The 18,230-nt window shown below is 46.7% G+C and overlaps 1 protein-coding gene across 1 annotated transcript in view; it reads right to left on the bottom strand.

The window, feature by feature from the left end:
• LOC107273176 (growth factor receptor-bound protein 14) overlaps positions 1–14,963 on the bottom strand; it is a 66,379-nt gene extending 51,416 nt beyond the window's left edge. Inside the window, exons 1-3 of the mRNA XM_015751086.2 lie at positions 14,819–14,963; positions 14,641–14,774; positions 10,590–10,619 (exon numbers count right to left, since the gene is read on the bottom strand). Coding sequence (XP_015606572.2) covers positions 10,590–10,619; positions 14,641–14,774; positions 14,819–14,963 — 309 coding nt within the window. The remainder of the gene's footprint in view (positions 1–10,589; positions 10,620–14,640; positions 14,775–14,818) is intronic.
• Positions 14,964–18,230: the final 3,267 nt, after the last annotated feature.

Here is an 18,230-nt window from a genome sequence, read left to right as displayed (position 1 = left end):
AAACTACATAGATGTCCTCCTTGTCGTCGACGTCGCCGCCGACTGTCGTTCGCTTCCTTTGACTCTTCCTCCTGAAAGCCGTGAACCTGTCCCAGGTAGGAGGACTAACCGAGCGCTCATACATATCCACACGTATCGAGGGGACGTCGTCACGGCACATAGGAAGTATATGGACGATCTATATACTGAAAGGTGCTTCCCCCTCAAATCCGGGCATCCCGACCGTTACCAGTCTCCTTCCCCGGCGCCCCCCCCCCCCCCCCCCCCCCCCCCCCCCCCCCCCCCCCCCCCCCCCCCCCCCCCCCCCCCCCCCCCCCCCCCCCCCCCCCCCCCCCCCGTCAGTCGACTTGCCCACGTGGAGTTCAGCCGAGCTACAGATGCGGCAGGCGCAGCAGCGTCTTGGCGTTGCCCGCGACGTTGGTGGCTAATTTGCCAAGATTGAGCGACGCGAGTGATCTATAGATCTCTGCGATGGGCCTGAAGTGCGAGCAGGCCAGCGTGCAATTGCGGGCAGTTAACGATATCTGCACGTACGAACGTGAGATGTAGTTCTATAGGGTCCAGCATCAATTAACAATCCGAAAGGCACTGCCGCCACGGATGATGGATCTTCTTATCTTTCGCGCAGCCCGGGCTGCCTCCATCTTTCTTTCGCACTTGTTGCCTTTGTAGCAGATGCTCAATCTTCTCCTTGATTGATTTGCTCTTTAAAAAGTATTTGAAGATTCCTCCAAGTATAATCATCATCATCATCGTACGTCACATCAGGATAAGACCATAGAGCGACGCGGATCGGGGGGAAAGATTTGTGCCAGTGCGTGCTAGTTGCGTGGCAATTTTAGGTGCTTCCTATTGGCATGTATGACTGTTAATTCCATCAGATCAATTTCGTATTGCATAATATCCAGTGAGGACTGGATACGTACGTTGAGCCATCGAGGGTCAAAGCTTTGACCCTAGAAAGGAAGAGCCTCCGTGGCTCCGTGGCGGAGGTGTGATTGATCGAGTGGACGAGCGACACACGGGCCACTCGAACTTTGACACGGCGCAACCAGATAGAATCATGAATATTCAGTAGCCGAGTTTAGCCCGAGATGTCAAACTTCTGAGCGAGCTTCGCGAATGGACAAGAGTTGCAAGAAATTACAAGGAATTACAAGAAATTCCAAGGAATTACAAGGAATTACAAGGATAATTCATCGAGACATTCCTCTCATTACTTCGCCTACTAATAATCCCAAGTAATTTCTCTTGCTAAGGCTACTCTTGGCTGTGAATATATTTTATGAATATAGGATCGCGTGAGCCAATAAGAAATGGAAAAAGGGATGCTGAGAGAAGGAGAGGGGGAACGAGGGAAAGTCTTTCCATTCCGAGGGAAGCAAAGTAACATTTCTTATAACCCCAGTCCGATTCTTCGAAATTCTTCGGTTAATAACTGAACGCATTATGGAATCTGATTTTGATACTTGAATTATTAAAACGATATCGTTCGATTGAACGAACGAGGGGAAATAGGAAACGTTGAAAATCTTGGGAAGAATAAATGTTTAATTTGTGATTACGGGAGCGGAGGAATTCTGTTCCCGCGAACCTAGCAAACTGCTGCGAGTTAAAAAGAAATGAAGCGACAGAACTTGGCCCGTTCTTTTCTTCGCGAGTCACGTATAGAAAACGGGAACACGTGTTACTCTATACGGTCCTATTCGCGCCTCGTGACTCTACTGGCTCTCGTGTTTCTTGTTTCTTTCGTTTGTCACATCTGGCCCTCTGGCGCGAGTGAGACGAAACAAACTATAGAAAGTCACGCAGCCAGGGAAGCATGATCCCTTTGGGTTTCTGCTTTCTTGAAACGTGATCGAGGCTCGTTCCGTTCGCTTCGACACTTTTAAAGGAAATATTGACGAGTCTGGTTCTTGGGTTCCATTAAATTGCAAAGCTCAATGTTCGCGAAGCTATATTGAAAGAAATTCCGTGCCAGTCGGAGCCCCTGCGGAAGCTGTGCTGAGATCAGTCAGATCTGGTAAGAACGTAGAGACACGGTAGTCGCGCGCGGTTCATTTCAATCGAAGAAACCAACTGAATTAGCCGCTGCTGCGTTCCGTAGCTGTTCATCCGTATCCTCGGTATCTTTTTCCATTTGTCTGCTTCGACATGGCCATCCATCTGTCCATGTCCATCTGGACCGACATGTCCCAAAGCGAGTATTCCCTGGCGATGGAAGAAATCATGAAATTTGGACCAGACCAATTTCGAATGGCCGTCATCCAACCTTGTTTGTCTTTGGGGAAGATGACGATGTCTCTTCTCACGTGCAAGATGTCTTATATACGCTGCCATCAGGTTGACAGCCTGACGTTCATGTACTCAACAGACGCGTCATCTCGGTTTGAACTATCATTTGTTCCCCCGAAAAGAAGCTAAGAAGCTAAGGAGCTGCGCGACGTCGAACGAGCCCTGGACGTCTCTTAGGGGACTTGGGACTTGGCCGACTTAGGGATAACGCGCGCCCGTGTTTCTCCCCTCCGGCCGTGCCCGACAACATGGGTGATACGTCTTGTATAGGTATAGAGAAAACTGATAGATCCGTTCTTGATGCTCTCATTGCAATAAAGGCGCGTCTTTATCGACCATAAAAATACAGTAAAATCTAAAACAGGAAGACAAGCGAAAAACAGTAGGCCGAGCCATCTTCTTTACGGCCCTTAGGTCTCGATAGGGCATTCTCCTTCTACTCTTTATTGGCCCTTCAGCATCGCCCTTCAGCATCGCCCTTGGACGTGTATCCTTGCCCCGAACTCTCAGCCCTTCTATTCTTTCCCTTCAGCCTCTCCTTATCTTTATTCCTTTTCCCCACAAACTCTCTTCCCTATATGTACACCTATAACCTGACATCCGGCTGAACTGAAGCTGAAGCGAAGTTCGGGCGACAATATGAAAAATAAAACCGTGCAGCATGGAAATTTCCAACCGACAGCATGTAAATTTCCCAATACGGAAATTTCTGTAGCATTAACTAATGACTGGTCCAGCTTTTACGCAATCAAAATCGATCACTGTCATTGATACGATTGTTTATGTCGGTTAGTAGTAGGCATACATACATGTATATGTATACTATACCCGTATGCATAAATTTGGCGTTGGACTGTTTTCGAGATGACTTCACTTACACACTGGCTACTTCGAGGACCATAAAGCGGTGTGTAATACCAAATTTCTTTCAATGCCAGCCACCCGGAGCTTTGATAAGCTTAGAAAGCACTAAGTTACCAGTAGACACGCTAGTAGAGTAGAGTAATAATTTTGCTCGATCCTGGAGCATAACTCCCTAAGGAGCGCAGAAACGAAATACATTAAAGTTCAAGTTCGGTGTAATACAATATGAAGGATAATATAAAATAAAAAATTACGTAACTCTAGTTATGTTACAAGAACGAGATATCAAAATGAAAAACACTGAATCCTCCTCTGGCAGCAAATAACAATAACATTGGTAGGGTGTAACCACACTGGCGGGTGCGCCGGCTCTTTAGAGTCTTTGTGTCATTGCTATAGATAGACCCTGTTTGTCTGAGTCGGGATGAGCCAATTTTGAGAGTCCAACCTGAACCCGTCCAAGGAGAGGTTCTTCGTTACCGCATCTGGCCGGACAATTACGGGTCCTCGCATCAGTGTTTTATTATAGAGCGGAGATGAGAGACGCGAGGAGAGAGAGAGAGAGAGAGGAGAGTGGGGGTGATGCTTTAACGAATTTACACAATCCGTACGATTTACATGAAACGACAGGAAAGATTTATCGAGCGTACGAAGACCTCTGGCCAAGAGTGATAACGTATAAATTTATTGTTATCAGGTGCAAATGGTTTTTCGATCCGATAAAATTGTATTCGTAGTGTTTCCGGATTTTTTATTGGTAGTCGAGTCGAAGGTGAAAGTTTGGTGTGCAGGCACCTTCAGGCTGCTTCGAGGTTGATAAACTCAAAAGGCTCCTGGAGAGGTCGACGTTCTCCAGCGCTATCCTGCTTGCACAGCGTGCACACGTGCGTTTACGTGCGCGCGCATCCCAAGTGTCCTTTAATTTCATTGACGCAATTGTCAATTCCACGAAAAATGACAAAACGAATGTATCTCCGATCTCTGCGTCAAATTGGCACGCGCTTTGGAATTGAGATCCACTCATCTTGATAATGAACGATCACTGATTACCAGGATGGGAAGTGGGAAGTGGGAAGTGGGAAATGGGAAATGGGAAATGGCTGTAGAAACGCAACTTACGTTGTTGTCGCGTTCGCAAATGGCTCGTATATTTCAGTAGCTGACACTAAAAGCAGTGGTTACGCGCCCGGGAAACCCGAACCTCCTGGCAGGTTGCCAGCCAGCCTACACTCTACTCCACATAGCCTAACCCACTGAACTTACGAAAGCTCAGGCGTGTGAATAAACGGAGGACAAGGAGGAGGAACGATTTGTCTTCCCGTTTCAATAAAAATCTGAGAACGCGCCTTTACTGCGATCAGACGATACATCCTGCACTTGACAAATTATTATTGCACTGGGATCGAGGGATCTTGCTAAAATAATTTCAATTGAATAAATGTCTGTTCGCATCAGCGTCATTGCGTCGGGGAGTCAAAGACGCAGATACCGCTGAGCAATAATTAATTTACAACTAAAAATGTTGAATTGTCATAAACGAATTGGTAAAGTTTAGGGGAGTAATGACTATGTTAATCGGAAGGGTGTCGCGTTCAGGGTGTATAACTGGGTTTACGACATTTTCCCATAACCCATTTCGCCAGGGTCTCCGGCCGAGTGCGAAAGAGGAAGATGAAGATAAATAACGAGGAGGCTGTTTGTGAGTTTAGAGGATGGCTGGTAGGTTGGCTCACGGAGACGCTGAGCGTCGCGACGCCCAGCTTTCTCCTTAGTACGAAAAATCGACTTCACCCCCGAGGATTGTTACTCTCCTTCCCCCAAGATCTTTCCTTTCTCCGCTTTAGCCACAATTTTTCATTTCCTCAACGCGAAGCCTTATTCCACTTTCCCTCCTTTCCTCCTTCTCCCCACTTTTCCGAGGATCTTTAATTGCCACATGAATTAGAAACGAAGGACACTCTGCGTCTGCGCATCACTCGCCATTAGCCGCCGTTTCGCTTTGTGCCCACGTGCACAGTGTAATCTACCTACGGTCGTCTACGTGAATCCACATGAAGCTACGCGGAGCGACGACTGTTTCGACTAAACGCCCAATTAATTGTCTCTCCTCGGTTCGCTGCTTCAAAAGACTCACGGAGTCAAGAAAACGATAAAGTTTCAGGGCGGCCCCCGGATATATGGCTGATTGTTTCGTGTCCTTTGTGCATCCGGCGCCCCCGACGCCCCCGACGCCCCCGACGCCAGCGTCGGCGTCTAGCGCGTTTAGATTCTTTGTACAAAGCGCGTCGAAACGCTTTCTTTCGAGGAAATTGTTCCGCGTCGTTAGTCATTAGTGGGGTTAGGTTAGGTTGAGTTGAGTTTAAGATAATTTACCTCCTCGAAGTAGGAGCATGAGCAAGAGAGAAAAGGGGTTCAGGCAATTTGGCGGCAGTTCAGTTTAACGAGGACAGAGAGGAAAAAGGACAATGGATGCAGGAGTCGCTTACGCGACTATTCTCCAAAATTCTTTCTTTGGGAAAGAATTTTTTTATCGGAAAATATAAAATTTTTAGAGAATTCGAAAATCCTTATCGGCCGATTAGATTGACTGAGAGCAAAGTCGCGATTAGGAGGAAACGTGACAGCTGTCACAGGAGCAAGCATTAAGACCATAAGTGGCAAGTAACCTTATCGCGACTCATCGACTCATCGAGTCACCGAGTCATCCCTGCAACCGAATGACTTTGCTATTCGTCGAGAGGAGCTAACTAACCCCAGACAGTTAATAGACTCGATTCAGGCTCCTTTGCGCCTTCCCTATCCGGAGCTTCATTCCGATCACGATCTTCATCGCAACTGCATTTCCTGCATTTCCTGCATTTCCTGGAAGACGCCCCTGGTTCACTTTATCTAATCTTACTTGAGGAGTTAACCCAATTTCGTTTTCGAGATTCCAATACTGAATTACGTTATCTATAGAAACGCCCGAGAACATGAGAAAAATTCAAAAAAGGAATCATACTCCTTTTTAACTCGATACAAGCAAAATCTTCATCAAGGTCGATGCAGCCAAATTTTCTTGTTCGATAGATTCTTATATCGACCTACACAGATCTATAGCGCATTGGTGATTGCTGCTCATCCATAACGATTTCAGATTATACATTAGTATACATTAATTGTGTCCTATACATATGCTTATGATAAGGGAGCGATCGAAATGACTATCACAGGCAATAATTAAAAATAAGAGACCGCAGAGAATAACTGATGCGTAATTTATCGTTAGGTCTCGTACATAAGAAAATCCTTTGGTGCGAGAAGCAGATTTACTGTCAGCGTCATCCCGTGCTCGGGAAGATAAGGAAAGGAGAGTGGAGTCTGCGAAGCACAGCCCACGAGAGACCGTCGAGTCAAGCTTGTAAAGCATTAATTATTATTATTATGAACGATCCCGTCGACCCTCCTGGAATTTATATTAAATCGAGAGTCGCAAATGTTGATTCGCAAAATAGTTATAGCGGCGATATTGCATTCTCACGGAAAGATAGAGAAGATAACCTGCTTCAATTTAGAATCTGATTTTCTTTCCACTTCTTTCCGGGCCCGATTACAGAATCACGATAGATGAGGCCATAATGGTTAATAGCACTCCGAATACCTAATCACTTGCCTCTGGAATTCAGAATGGGGAATTGTCACTGGAACTCATCGAGCTAATCTCTCACGGTTGGCTGACCTTTCGCTGTCTCTTCGATAAATCCTCATAGACTAGACGCTGCGATACAGGCTGATTTCGGCTGATTTCGGCTGATTCCGGCTGATTCCGGCCTATACAGGCCGTTTCACCAGCAACAGTTGATACCTAAATATTTAAATATCCTCCATATTTAGATGATCCGCTCCCAATGGACCACCCGGTATAACATATGTGCGATATAATACATGACAGCGCCATTATCTACTGACAGAAACGACTCGGGAAGGTTACTGGAAGGAGAAGTGCAGAACGTGCAGAGTCTGAAAATATGAAGTTTTTTAATGCGAGTCGAACGGCGTAATTTATTTACCCATGTCCGTGGATTATTTGAACTTCCTTTAACTTTGCGCAAGGTCGGGATTTAGCCAGCCAGCCGGCCAGCCAGCCAGCCAGCCAGCCAGGATAACGGACGCCTCCGCCGCTCTGGCGTCGTTCCCCACGAAAACTCTCCGATGATTCATTCTTCGCCTCTCACTATTATTCTTCCATGTCGCTCTCACAACTTTTCATACCTTCTCCGTCTCTACTGCATTATTTCTGCATTCTCTTTAGTCCTTTTTCTTCCCCGAGCCTCCGGAGCATCGAGTTTCCAACAAATACTTCCTTCAAAGGACTAATGGGATTTCTCGAGAATGGAGGCTCAAGTGCCGATTTCCTCCGAAATCCCAATTGGTGAAATTTTGGCAACGATCCATCCGAGTTCGACTGTTCACGCTTCGAGTATTTGCACTCGACACACTTTCCGGCCGGATTACTCGTCGTTAGGCTGGAGCACGAGTCGCGCATGGAGCACGAGGGAGTGTCTTATGCAATGCTATAATAAAGGTGTGCGCGCGCGCGCACGCGCGCGTGCGTGTTTATACGCACGGCTGAAAATTTCTACGTGCAAAATTCCAGATGCACCGATCAACCAAACGACTTGATATTTACACGAGTCTTGAGGCTTCGGATGAACATATTTCAGCAATTTTTGCAAATGTCTAGAACTTCCGGTTTGAAAACAGCGCACGTGGAAAACTCCGAAAAGTTAATGTCGTAGAAAAAACAAAATTCTGGATAAACCGATTATCCCGATATTTTAATGTTAGATTCCATAGAATTGTTTCAGATTATCGATTAAACTCGAAAAGGAGTTCGAGAAAGTTTCTAAGAGTTGAATAAACCGATCGCCCACACGATACAGCAGAGCAAAGAGTCCTAGGTAGATTCAATGGATTCAGGGAATTTGACTGGCAGGTCAAACCATAGAAATTGTTAGGCAAAAATGATAAATTATCCTTCTCCTTTCGTAATCGGATGAAAATTCTTGCTGGTTCTAAAGTAAAATCAGAAAAGTTTGCTAACGGATTCAAAAGTCAACTTTACGTGGCATTCAAACATTTTAATGAAATTTTGATAACAAACTTTGGTATTTCGTGCAAAGGAAACATGTATACGTTTTTCGTCTCAGTCCAGGACCAGTCCAGGACCAGTCCAGGACCAGTCCAGGGCCGAGCACAACGCCCGAAACTTCAAAGGAGTTTCTACAGCCTGAAACCCCAGTACGTGTCTTGAAATTTGCATTCGAGCTCGAAATTTCCTTGAGACTGTTCGCAGGAGGTATTTTTTTCACATTCCAAGCGGAAGCAAGAGCTAATTTGGAAAATAAGAAAGCGCCACGGCGCCTCTCCAAATTAAAAGACCGACTGGCAGTTGCAACGCGATCGCGGTTGCTTCCGGGGTTACTACCTTATTTTGACGTCGGAAGTCTGTTCCTCAATCGTCGGGATTCGTTGCCAAGTTGACCGTCTTAGTGAACGCTTCCGCTTCTCTCCCGTCCAGCTCCTCGTCCCTCCTCCATTAAACACGAGACAGAATTCGACATTCGACCGACGGATGGACCAGTTTCTCTCGAGAGGACGAGTTCATTTCCCCTTTTGCTCCGTGCGAATTCCCTACCGTTTACATTCGATTGCGATGCACCTATATGCACCCTTTGTCGTTCAGTGTCTTTTTTCTTTTTGAAATCTTCCCTCGCGATAGATACTTGATTCGAGATTTCTAGAGACTTTTTAATACCCTTACGTCACTCTTGATCGCGAGCGAACGAAGTCAAGTTTCCTTCGGGGGTCGTGGGAGAAATTTGTAAAATTGACACGAGGGCGGACGTGCCATTCTGCGAAATACCCCTCGAGCGAGAATATTCCATTGAATATTACATTGGGCCTTGGGGTGGTCTAAAGCGCCCGGAACGTCAGAGAGGTTCTTGCCATTATTTTCGAGTGAAAGCTACGTGGGCAAAACGCGAGAACGCGAGAACGCGAGGAACTGAGAATCGATGGAACGGAAGCAGGTAGAAGGGAGGAAAATAAGAGGTTTTACGTAAACCAACTTGGTTTCCGATTTATTTATGTATCGCGATGCGAACAATGTATTTTATCGAATTTCTACATCAGCTATTTCGATTTGCAAGTTATCGAGTGCTCGAGTCGCTTCGTTTTCTGAGGCGCTACTTTTTTCAGGTGAAAGGAAGTGACGTCACTCACAGGTCATTGATAACCAAACAGATCGAAGCAAGGAACGGCTCAGAATTCCAATATCGGCCGAAGGCTGCGCAGCTTGTCAGGAAAAATGTGTGTCTTCGGAACGACACGACGCTTCGATGCGAACCGGACATTCTTTGCCAATAATACCGACATTGGAATTTCTCCGAAAGTCTCGAAAAGTCCCTGAAATCCCAATTGCAGTCGACGCATCGTGCGCGAATCTGGCGAGAGCGACGAGATCAAAGAAATCTGGCTTCCCAGCGACGACCGACCGACTCTCCCTGCCGCTGAGTCTTAAGGGTCCATTCGCTTCCGGTTAAGCAGCCAATGAGATGTCGCCTGGGGCCAGCAATTCCATTTCATTGAAATATCCGGTGGTTCCTCTCGCGTGAAAACTAGGGGAGCCAACTGGCCCGCCGCTCGCATTCCCAGGGAGCACTTAAGATCCACCGGGATGCTTCGGATGCTGCGGATGCTTCGGATTCCCCGGACAAACGGTGGCTTCGATTCTGCGGCACAGCGCGTCGCGTGGCTTCAGTGCTTTTCTAACGCGAACGCCTCTCCCCTGTTTGGGAGTTCGAGAGTGAGACTCAGTGAGACTCAGAAGAAGGAAAAGATTTAAGGAAAACGAATACAAATACTTGTCCGCTACCTTTTCTTTATAAGGTCAGCCTAAAGTCCACTTTTTGTCCGGCCACCCCCAGATCATTCACACCAAACTGGCAGGCCTCCAATCAGCTGGTGATTTTTAAACTACGTCCGACGTCAGCGCGTCTTGCCCTTCCAGCCACGTAACGCGCCGCCAAGGGACGCGGATGCGTCTATTTCAGTTCTATTTCGCGTCGGTGTGACGGAATGGCAAGTGGCGAGCGATACGAGGACGTGGACTGAACTATACCTATAGCGAGCAGCGAGCAGAGATAGCGTAGCTCGAGGAGATAATCATTATTTTGTAGGCTTATGTAAATCGTAAAGGAGAGATACAGTAGGAACCAGCGGTAGTATATATAGGACGTGTCATCGAAGGACGCGAACGTCGACACGTCGTCGGTCGAAAGATGCGACCTCTAACAATGACCTACAGATACTATCTCTTCGTTCAGTCCATAGATATATCCCATACGGTAGAAGCAAAAATATACTTTTGTTGTCGTAGCTCTACTTACCAGGGTTCGCTTCGTCGTTGCGCCGGCCGCCTGAAACACACAAATTTTGACATTTTTTACAAGCGCTCTCTCTCTCTCTCTCTCTCTCTCTCTCTCTCTCTCGGTTCCGCTCTGCCCCCTCCTTTAGACTTTTGATCCGCAAGGGCTTTGCATTTTTCTATAGAAAATATTTGAAAAATGTCAACCGCGAAAAAGCAAACAGGATGGCCCCTCGCAAGGATGTAACACACGCCAATTGTATGTATTGTGTCCTGAGCATTCTTTGCTTTATAGCCTGTCTCTCTCCCTCCAATTGTCTCGTTCTCTGCAATTGTGTTTCTTTTCTTTCTCCCTTTGCTCCGCTTAACTCTATCGCCTTTTTTCACTCTCCGGGACTGGTATTAAATTTTCAACGCGGCTGCTACCGTGGACAGAAAATACGTTTTAAAAGGCGATAACTATAAATAAGGGAGAACTATAATTCTCTCCGCGCCGGGACGCCCCGAGATTCATAGATCCGCTACCACCCGACGTCATCCAATGCTATTCGACGCCATACGACGCCATTCGACTCCATTCGACGCCGTTCGGCGTCACCGTGTGGCTCCTTTTTCTTTTCCCTTTTTTCTTCTCTCTCTCTCTCTCTCGAACCTTCTCTATCCTCCTATTCTTTCTTCTTACGTCTGTCTCTTGCCTTGCATCCTGGAGCAGCCTAAGCTTATGTATGACGTCAGCCTGTCCTGCGTTCGTTTGACTTTTACTTGTTCCGCCACTAGTAAAATCATTACTCATTAGTATAGTATGTATAGAAAAATATGAAAATTCGAATTAAAAAGCGAATGCTGTATAACGTAAGCATATCCACTCGAACGTTAGATTCACGTATAACTGTTTTCCTCGAAGAATGTTGAACAACGCTGTAAAAAGATTCTTTCAAAAGTCTGTATTACACACAAGAAGCCAAATGAAAACTCCGAAAGTTACAGCGCATATATCACGCATAACAGCGCACGTAGTGTGTAACAGAGTAAAAGGGCCGAGTGCAGCTGCGCACCGCAGGGCTGGCCAATTATTCTCATGTATCTTCACAATGTAACCCTTGGACCTGACAGAACAGCCCACCATTCACGCGTACCAATCGTTGCTAACGTAAACATCGATAACGATCCTACATTTTGGCAGTATTAGAATAGTAAGAATGTGTTCTCCTCGGGGTCCCTTTTTCCCCGTTAAGGGAAATATCGGATCTATATCTCCCGTGTCGGATTTCCCTAAAGTACAATAACACGACGGTTGATCGATTTCCCAGGCCGCCCGTCGGGGCAAAGTGAAATTTCAAAAACTCACGAATAACATTCTTTATAATCTTCATAGGAAAGAAACAGCATTATCCTCAGGACGAAAACTGTCCTGCGGCTTTTAAAATCGAGCAGCTCAAGACTCGCGACCCGAATAACATAAAGAGCGAAGGAAGCTTCACTTTCGAAGCGAGGAACGTCAGCTGATCGATTTTCAATTTGAAAATCAATTTGATCGTCCTGGAAAACGGAGCTTCGAATGGCTGATCTCCAAGAGATCCGCGGCGCTGCATTGTGCAACGAGTGTTTGCTTTTCTCTAATGACTTGCCGCTAACGATCATGAACGTTTCCTCTTTCCTTCCTTAGTCTTGGTCCTTCTCCCCCCTCCCCCTCTCCCTCCCCCTCCCACACACACGTCAACCCACTTTGCACATGTCCTCGAAGGCACGTGACCTCGGGAGATCGATGCTTTTAATTGTGATAACGTGCGAAGGCGGTGGAGGGGAAGGAGTAGTGGGGTGGGGGGTAGAAGGGAAAACAGTCGATCAGGACGTCAACAATGGGGCAGTCACCTGAAGTGACACTGCCCAGAGGGAGTCCTGATCAAATTCGGGAAGCTTTGTCAATTATCAAAAAAACCCACTTGGATTCTTTAACTTCATACATGTAGAAGCTGCTGATAATGAAACTGATAGTGATGATGGGGTTGTAGGAAAAATGCGATATAAATCCTTGCTACATCAGATTGCCGTGTGCTATAATGATAAGGCAGAAATAGAGTGTAGCACAGTATAGGTAGTATGTACTATGTTCATTGGAGGGTCGGAGAATTGATCGTTGTGAACACATGTTGGCAGACAATTAGAAGAATAGTCTTGGAAAGCCGCCTTGTTTTCTTCTGGCTTGGGTGGGACTGAGGTAGCGTAGGGTTACTTTCATTCCATTTGGACGCGGCAATATGCTGGCTGGCGCGAAGGGCATATTTCAACGGGATGCCGCAAGAGGGACGCAGAATGGGGATGAGGAAGCCAGTGAAAGCCAGTGAAAGCCAGTGAAAGCCAGTGAAAGCTTGGATCGGTGCGAAGGGTGACTCCCGGGACAATGCGATCGGCGTAAGGCTGAAGCTTCCAGACGAATATCCTTTCACAGTAACACATATGTAACCGACCAGGGAAGAAAGAAAGGAGGAAAGGAATAAAGGAAAGAAGGCACAGACAGCAGGGCGTAACGAATAAAATATAATTTTTTAACCTCTCCTTAGCGCCCATTGTCATGGTAATTTTAATAGGTTTAATATACCGTGACGAATAACAAGCACAATAATTTTTGTCTCTGAATGTATCTTTATGTTTTTTCCAATGAATCGTATTTTCTCTTAATCAGGGGATGGACGTATCTGTAGAGATTTTTGAGCAACTCAAGTACGTCTAGCTCGAAATCGAAAGCGGGAGATTTAGTGGATTTTGAATTACGTTAAACTGTTCGTTGATTTCTTCGAAATACCAAAGACATGGGACTTCTTGGCGGGACAAGAGGCGGATTGTGCGATCGAACGGCAGAGCAACAGAGTGCACGTCGCAATATTAGAGCGACAGGAAGTGGAGCTGAAGTCACGAGGCAAAACATTCAGCCGACAATTGGACGGCTCAAAAGACTCAAAGGATTTTCTTGTACTGCACTTCATGAGAAAGTTTAACGAGCGACTTGCCAACTTATCTTTGATAAGAGCTGACTGGAAGATGCTGACGCCGTTGCGATTACGGTCAACTGAAAATATGACTGACCGAGACTAAGAGGTTTGCGCGTGGCTACACAGAGGCGGCTCAGACGTTCAGAGTGCGCGCACCCGCGCACCCAAGCACCCGCGCACCCAAGCACCCAAGCACCCGCGCACCCAAGCACCCAAGCACCCAAGCACCCAAGCACCCGCGCACCCAAGCACCCGCGCACCCGCGCACCCAAGCACCCAAGCACCCTCACACTGCACGAAAGAAGTTCTCCTTGACTTTCAGCCAAGGAAAATTGCGAATCACGGGGTAAAAATATCACGGTAAATACTCTCATTATTTTTAAACGATTTAAACCTGCTTCCCATTTTTATTGAGTAAAACATCGACCGCGTTTATATACTAGGCTTATGGAAGATTTGTGGCTGCGATTGTTCTTGGTAGACTTGAAAAAATAGTAGGTCAAAGTAATCCGATACTTTTTCTCTCGAAAATGACGAATTTTGCCTAGAAACGAGAAATTTCGTCAGAATATACTTATAAATAATTGATCGATCCAAGCTTCCTCAAGACTAATACCCTGTTTATCACAGGCTCCTGATTGTAAATGTAAATGTTAAAGATAGAGGCGATTCAAAATGCCTGAAATAATGCAAAGCACGTCTTCCCGAGTATTAACGACCGACCTGGCACTAAGTACAATCATCAGTTATTTCATCAGGACGCACAACGTCTCTGTGCCTAGTCTTGGGGCTTCGCTGGGTGACTGGTGATCCGGTCACCCAGCCAGCCAGCTGGTTGAACCTTCGCAAAAGAATCAATCGATGCTAAGGTTATTGGCAAATAACGAATCCGTTAGAGGTCACAGAATTCTGTTCTACTTGAGGTGAATGCACCTGACCATTGGCTAGAATCCAGCCGAAAGCGTTTGGCGACGACGGCGACGCGTACCAGAGACACGAGACACGAGCACCTCGAGTGCCGATGTTTTCACGAGAATAAATTAGATAAAAGAAATACTTCTTCGCGGAAAATTCAATTCCGACTTGGCCAGGCTTGAGGTCATTCGAAGATGCAGCGACCTTAGCTGGTGCGAGGCTGACCCGTCGAGAAGGTCGCCAATTCAGAGTTCTCGACGCTTCGGATCTCACGCTGAACCTGAAGAGCATCATCGGGGTACCTAACCGCAAAGGAACAACTGACCCCAAGATTCAACCTGATTACTTTGGTTCGGCGCGTCGATAGAAAAAGTTTCCATGGGTCCAGAAACAAGACGCGCTTGATCATTGTCCCTGGGTCCCTGGAGTCTGATTGACGGGCTTGACGAAAGGCGACTTGGCAGCTCCTGCTTATCCAGAGCGGCGACCATGCCGACCGGACGTCAGGAACTCAGACCTCGGATACTTTTTCACTCGTCTCTCGAAACGTTTTAACGTGCCACACTGGGTCGCTACTCTTTTTACTTGATTAACCAGCGGATCCTAAGTATCTCATTAAAATGCTAAATTAATTGTTCCGTAACGCCTCCAAGAATTCTAACTCAATGGTGGCATGCTGCAGATATCACAGGCAGCTGCTTACCTGTCTATAACGTCTAGCGTTAGGACCAGACAGAATATCCTGACGAATAAGTCTGCAATTAATCGCAGCTAGGATATTATCTAGATTAAGTCTAATGCGAACGCAGAAGTCTGCGAGCAGGAATCCTAGCCACGCATCCATGCGCTGTTAGGTTAGGTTAGGTTAGGTTGGAAAGCACGTGTTTTTCTTTAACGAATCATTGCTGCTTGATCGATCGCACCGATGGAAGCGAAGTCATGAAGTCTCGCACCGTTGGCGTTGTCACGCGCCAAACTGCCGTCGAGCGATCATTATGTCATTATAATATTGGCACGCATTCGCGATACTGAGTAATGACTCGCTTCCTTTTTCTAAGTCGTAAGACACGTTTTTCCGATATTTCAACTTCGTTTTTTTTAACTCCCGACCGTTCGCCTGCCTGAAGTCAGACACAACAGGGGAGTCCTGTGTCCTCTCGTACATACCTGTTGTACAGGTTCTTCGTAATGACATCTTGAACCGATCGATCGTCCCTCTTTCGAATACATTTCACGCCCGGTACACGATTGTCTAAAATTCTCTAGTTTAAAAAAAATATATTTTATATTTCCGCGCAGACGTTGTTAACGTTCAGGCAGATGGACAATGTCTTGAGAAAAGTTGTTTGGATTCGCACGCGTTGTGCCGCCGTGCGACACTTTGGACACCCTGAGAATTCCCCAAGGTCCTGGAGTCATTCCGAGTGCATGTGTTCAGCTGCGCTCACGTGGTGGCAAGCGCAAGCGTCACTGCGCATGCGCAGCTTCACTCACTTACGATTAGATCGCTGAGGTTGGGGGGCAAAGTGTTTGGACGCCGGTGCGTCTGGGCGAGCAGCGAGCAGCGAGCAGCGCGCTAACGTGCGCTTTGCTCTTACGTAAGAGCCATTCTTATCTCGGCTGTGATGTAAGGAATCATGGACCGGTGCCATAATTCAGAGGGGAAAAATAAGGTCGCCTCTCGTATACGTAAAGCGAGTAAAACCGCGTTGGCAACGTGCGGCACGCAACGTCCTCCTCTTTAGCTTTTTTTTTGCTTTCTCACACTCCGTTAGCGAGAGCGGAGTTCGGCCGTTTGAAGCACGCAACAGTAGAGAGAGAGAGAGAGAGAGAGAGAGAGAGAGAGAGAGAGAGAGAGGAGAATGGACCAGGGACCATCGAGGAGAAGAGATGGAAAACAAGTCCTCAGTTTTTGGATAGTTTCGCGAAAGCGCACGAAGGAATAGCAGAGTCCTACAGCAATACTACGTACAGCACTGCAGCAGGGAGTCCAACTTTGAGGATATTTCATTGGGTTCGTATTTCAGTTTGTCTCTTATGATTTGTATCCAGCTTCCCTCTTCCTAAAGATCGAGGTTGGTCCTATCGATCAGATTCGCTCAAGTGCAGGAGGACGAGGTTACTCGAGATTCGGCAGAACGAGAAGGCGCAGGAAAAATGGAGGTTTTAGTTGGTAATCGACGTGAAAAATGAATTGAGAGAAGCTGCAGAGGCACACTTCAATAAATTCACTAATTCCGGCCAGTGGGGGTTCTCGGTATTGCTTCGGCTGCCAAGAGTCAAGTGCCAATTATACAATTACGTAACGTGAGGGCCATTAAGTTTATCGTACTGTGACGCTGCGAAGTGACGAACGAGGTTCCCAATTTATTCAATTGGATGCAACGTGACATTTTCGAAGTTGCGAGCGCCCGAGCGTGACTCCTCCTGGTTCCCCAATTGCAAGACTTGCCCTTCGCTCGCTGCAATGTCTGCGCGACCTTCGAAATTTCTATCTGAGAAGAAAGGAGCACAGAGAGAAGGAGAGAAAAACAACTGAGGTTGTTTTCAACTGGCTACCTGTAGCCCCCTGGTGGTCTTTATCCGAATGTGGACGGTAGGACGGTAGATGTGTCGCTTCAGTTTCGTAGTCCTGCGAAAGCTCAACGTTCGTCCCGAAGATAGAACTAAATCCTTTTCAGGCGCTTTCAGCGCCGAATACACCCGAGCCCCGTGCAGTCGTACGGTCAAAGTCGAAGGCAAACACGTGCGTCGCTATTTTTCAGCAGTGGCCAAGCAGCGTGTAAATGCACACGTGAAGGCAGCAGGGCGCGTGCTGTCGTCTAGAGGAGACGACGGGAAGCGAAGGAGAAAGAGAGAAACAGGAGATAGAGAGGCTCTTGAGAATGAAGAGAGCCAAGACGGAGAATTTCTGAAAAGTAGAAACAAATGATCGGGTTCTATCTCGTTATTATGCCTATAAATTATACGACTACGAAAACATTTGCAATGCTCCTTCGCAAGATTCATTAAAGGAAAAAGCAATTTACTTATCCATCTCCGTAAATCGGTTCCCTTCGATGGTTTCCACCCCCGGTGGTTCCGTCAACAATCCACTGTTAGGCCAACCCCGAAACCCCGACGTAAACACTCTTTGTTTTTCTCTCTCAGGAGGAGAAAGGAGGAGGAGCGGATGAGATAGATAGAAATCGCACTGCTCTCCTTCTATTGTGCTTTTTAAAAAGCTGTCTACCGCAAATTCTAGGATGCTCTCTTAACCAATGTCTTCCGTCCAGATAGCGAATCGCCAGGTGTCATTTTAATTTTGCTTTTCGTGCTGCTGCAATTGCATTCCGTTGGAACGATCCTATTTTACGAAAATTCGTATTAAGAATTTTCGAACAAGAACTCCCCCCCCCCCAGCATCATTTACAATGCTTCCCCTCTCTCTCTCTCGTAGTTTTGCCTCTTTCATCAATACAATCAAGGACGCATTGGAAGTCCAACATGGTGGCAAATAAAGAACACGTAATTACTGCCTCGGTGTGGAGGCGGCTTTAGCGCAGACACAGACAGGCCGAATATGTGGCCGTCATGCACGATGATCCCAAACAATGAAATGGATGCAACAAACGTAGCGATACTATGCATTACGAAAATACACATATGGTCGCTGTGCTCTGTGAGAGGGAAAGAAAGACAGAGAAGCCCGTGCGGAGGGAAGATCGAGAGAGAAACGAAAAATAAATGAAAAAGGAAGCACGTTCCGTATATTGTAA

This window comes from Cephus cinctus, unplaced genomic scaffold, assembly GCF_000341935.2.
Source record: "Cephus cinctus unplaced genomic scaffold, Ccin1 Ccin1_scaffold1474, whole genome shotgun sequence".
NCBI classification, from domain to species: Eukaryota; Metazoa; Arthropoda; class Insecta; order Hymenoptera; family Cephidae; genus Cephus; species Cephus cinctus.
Note: the sequence above shows the minus strand (reverse complement) of the source record. Positions and strands in the feature narration are given on the sequence as shown.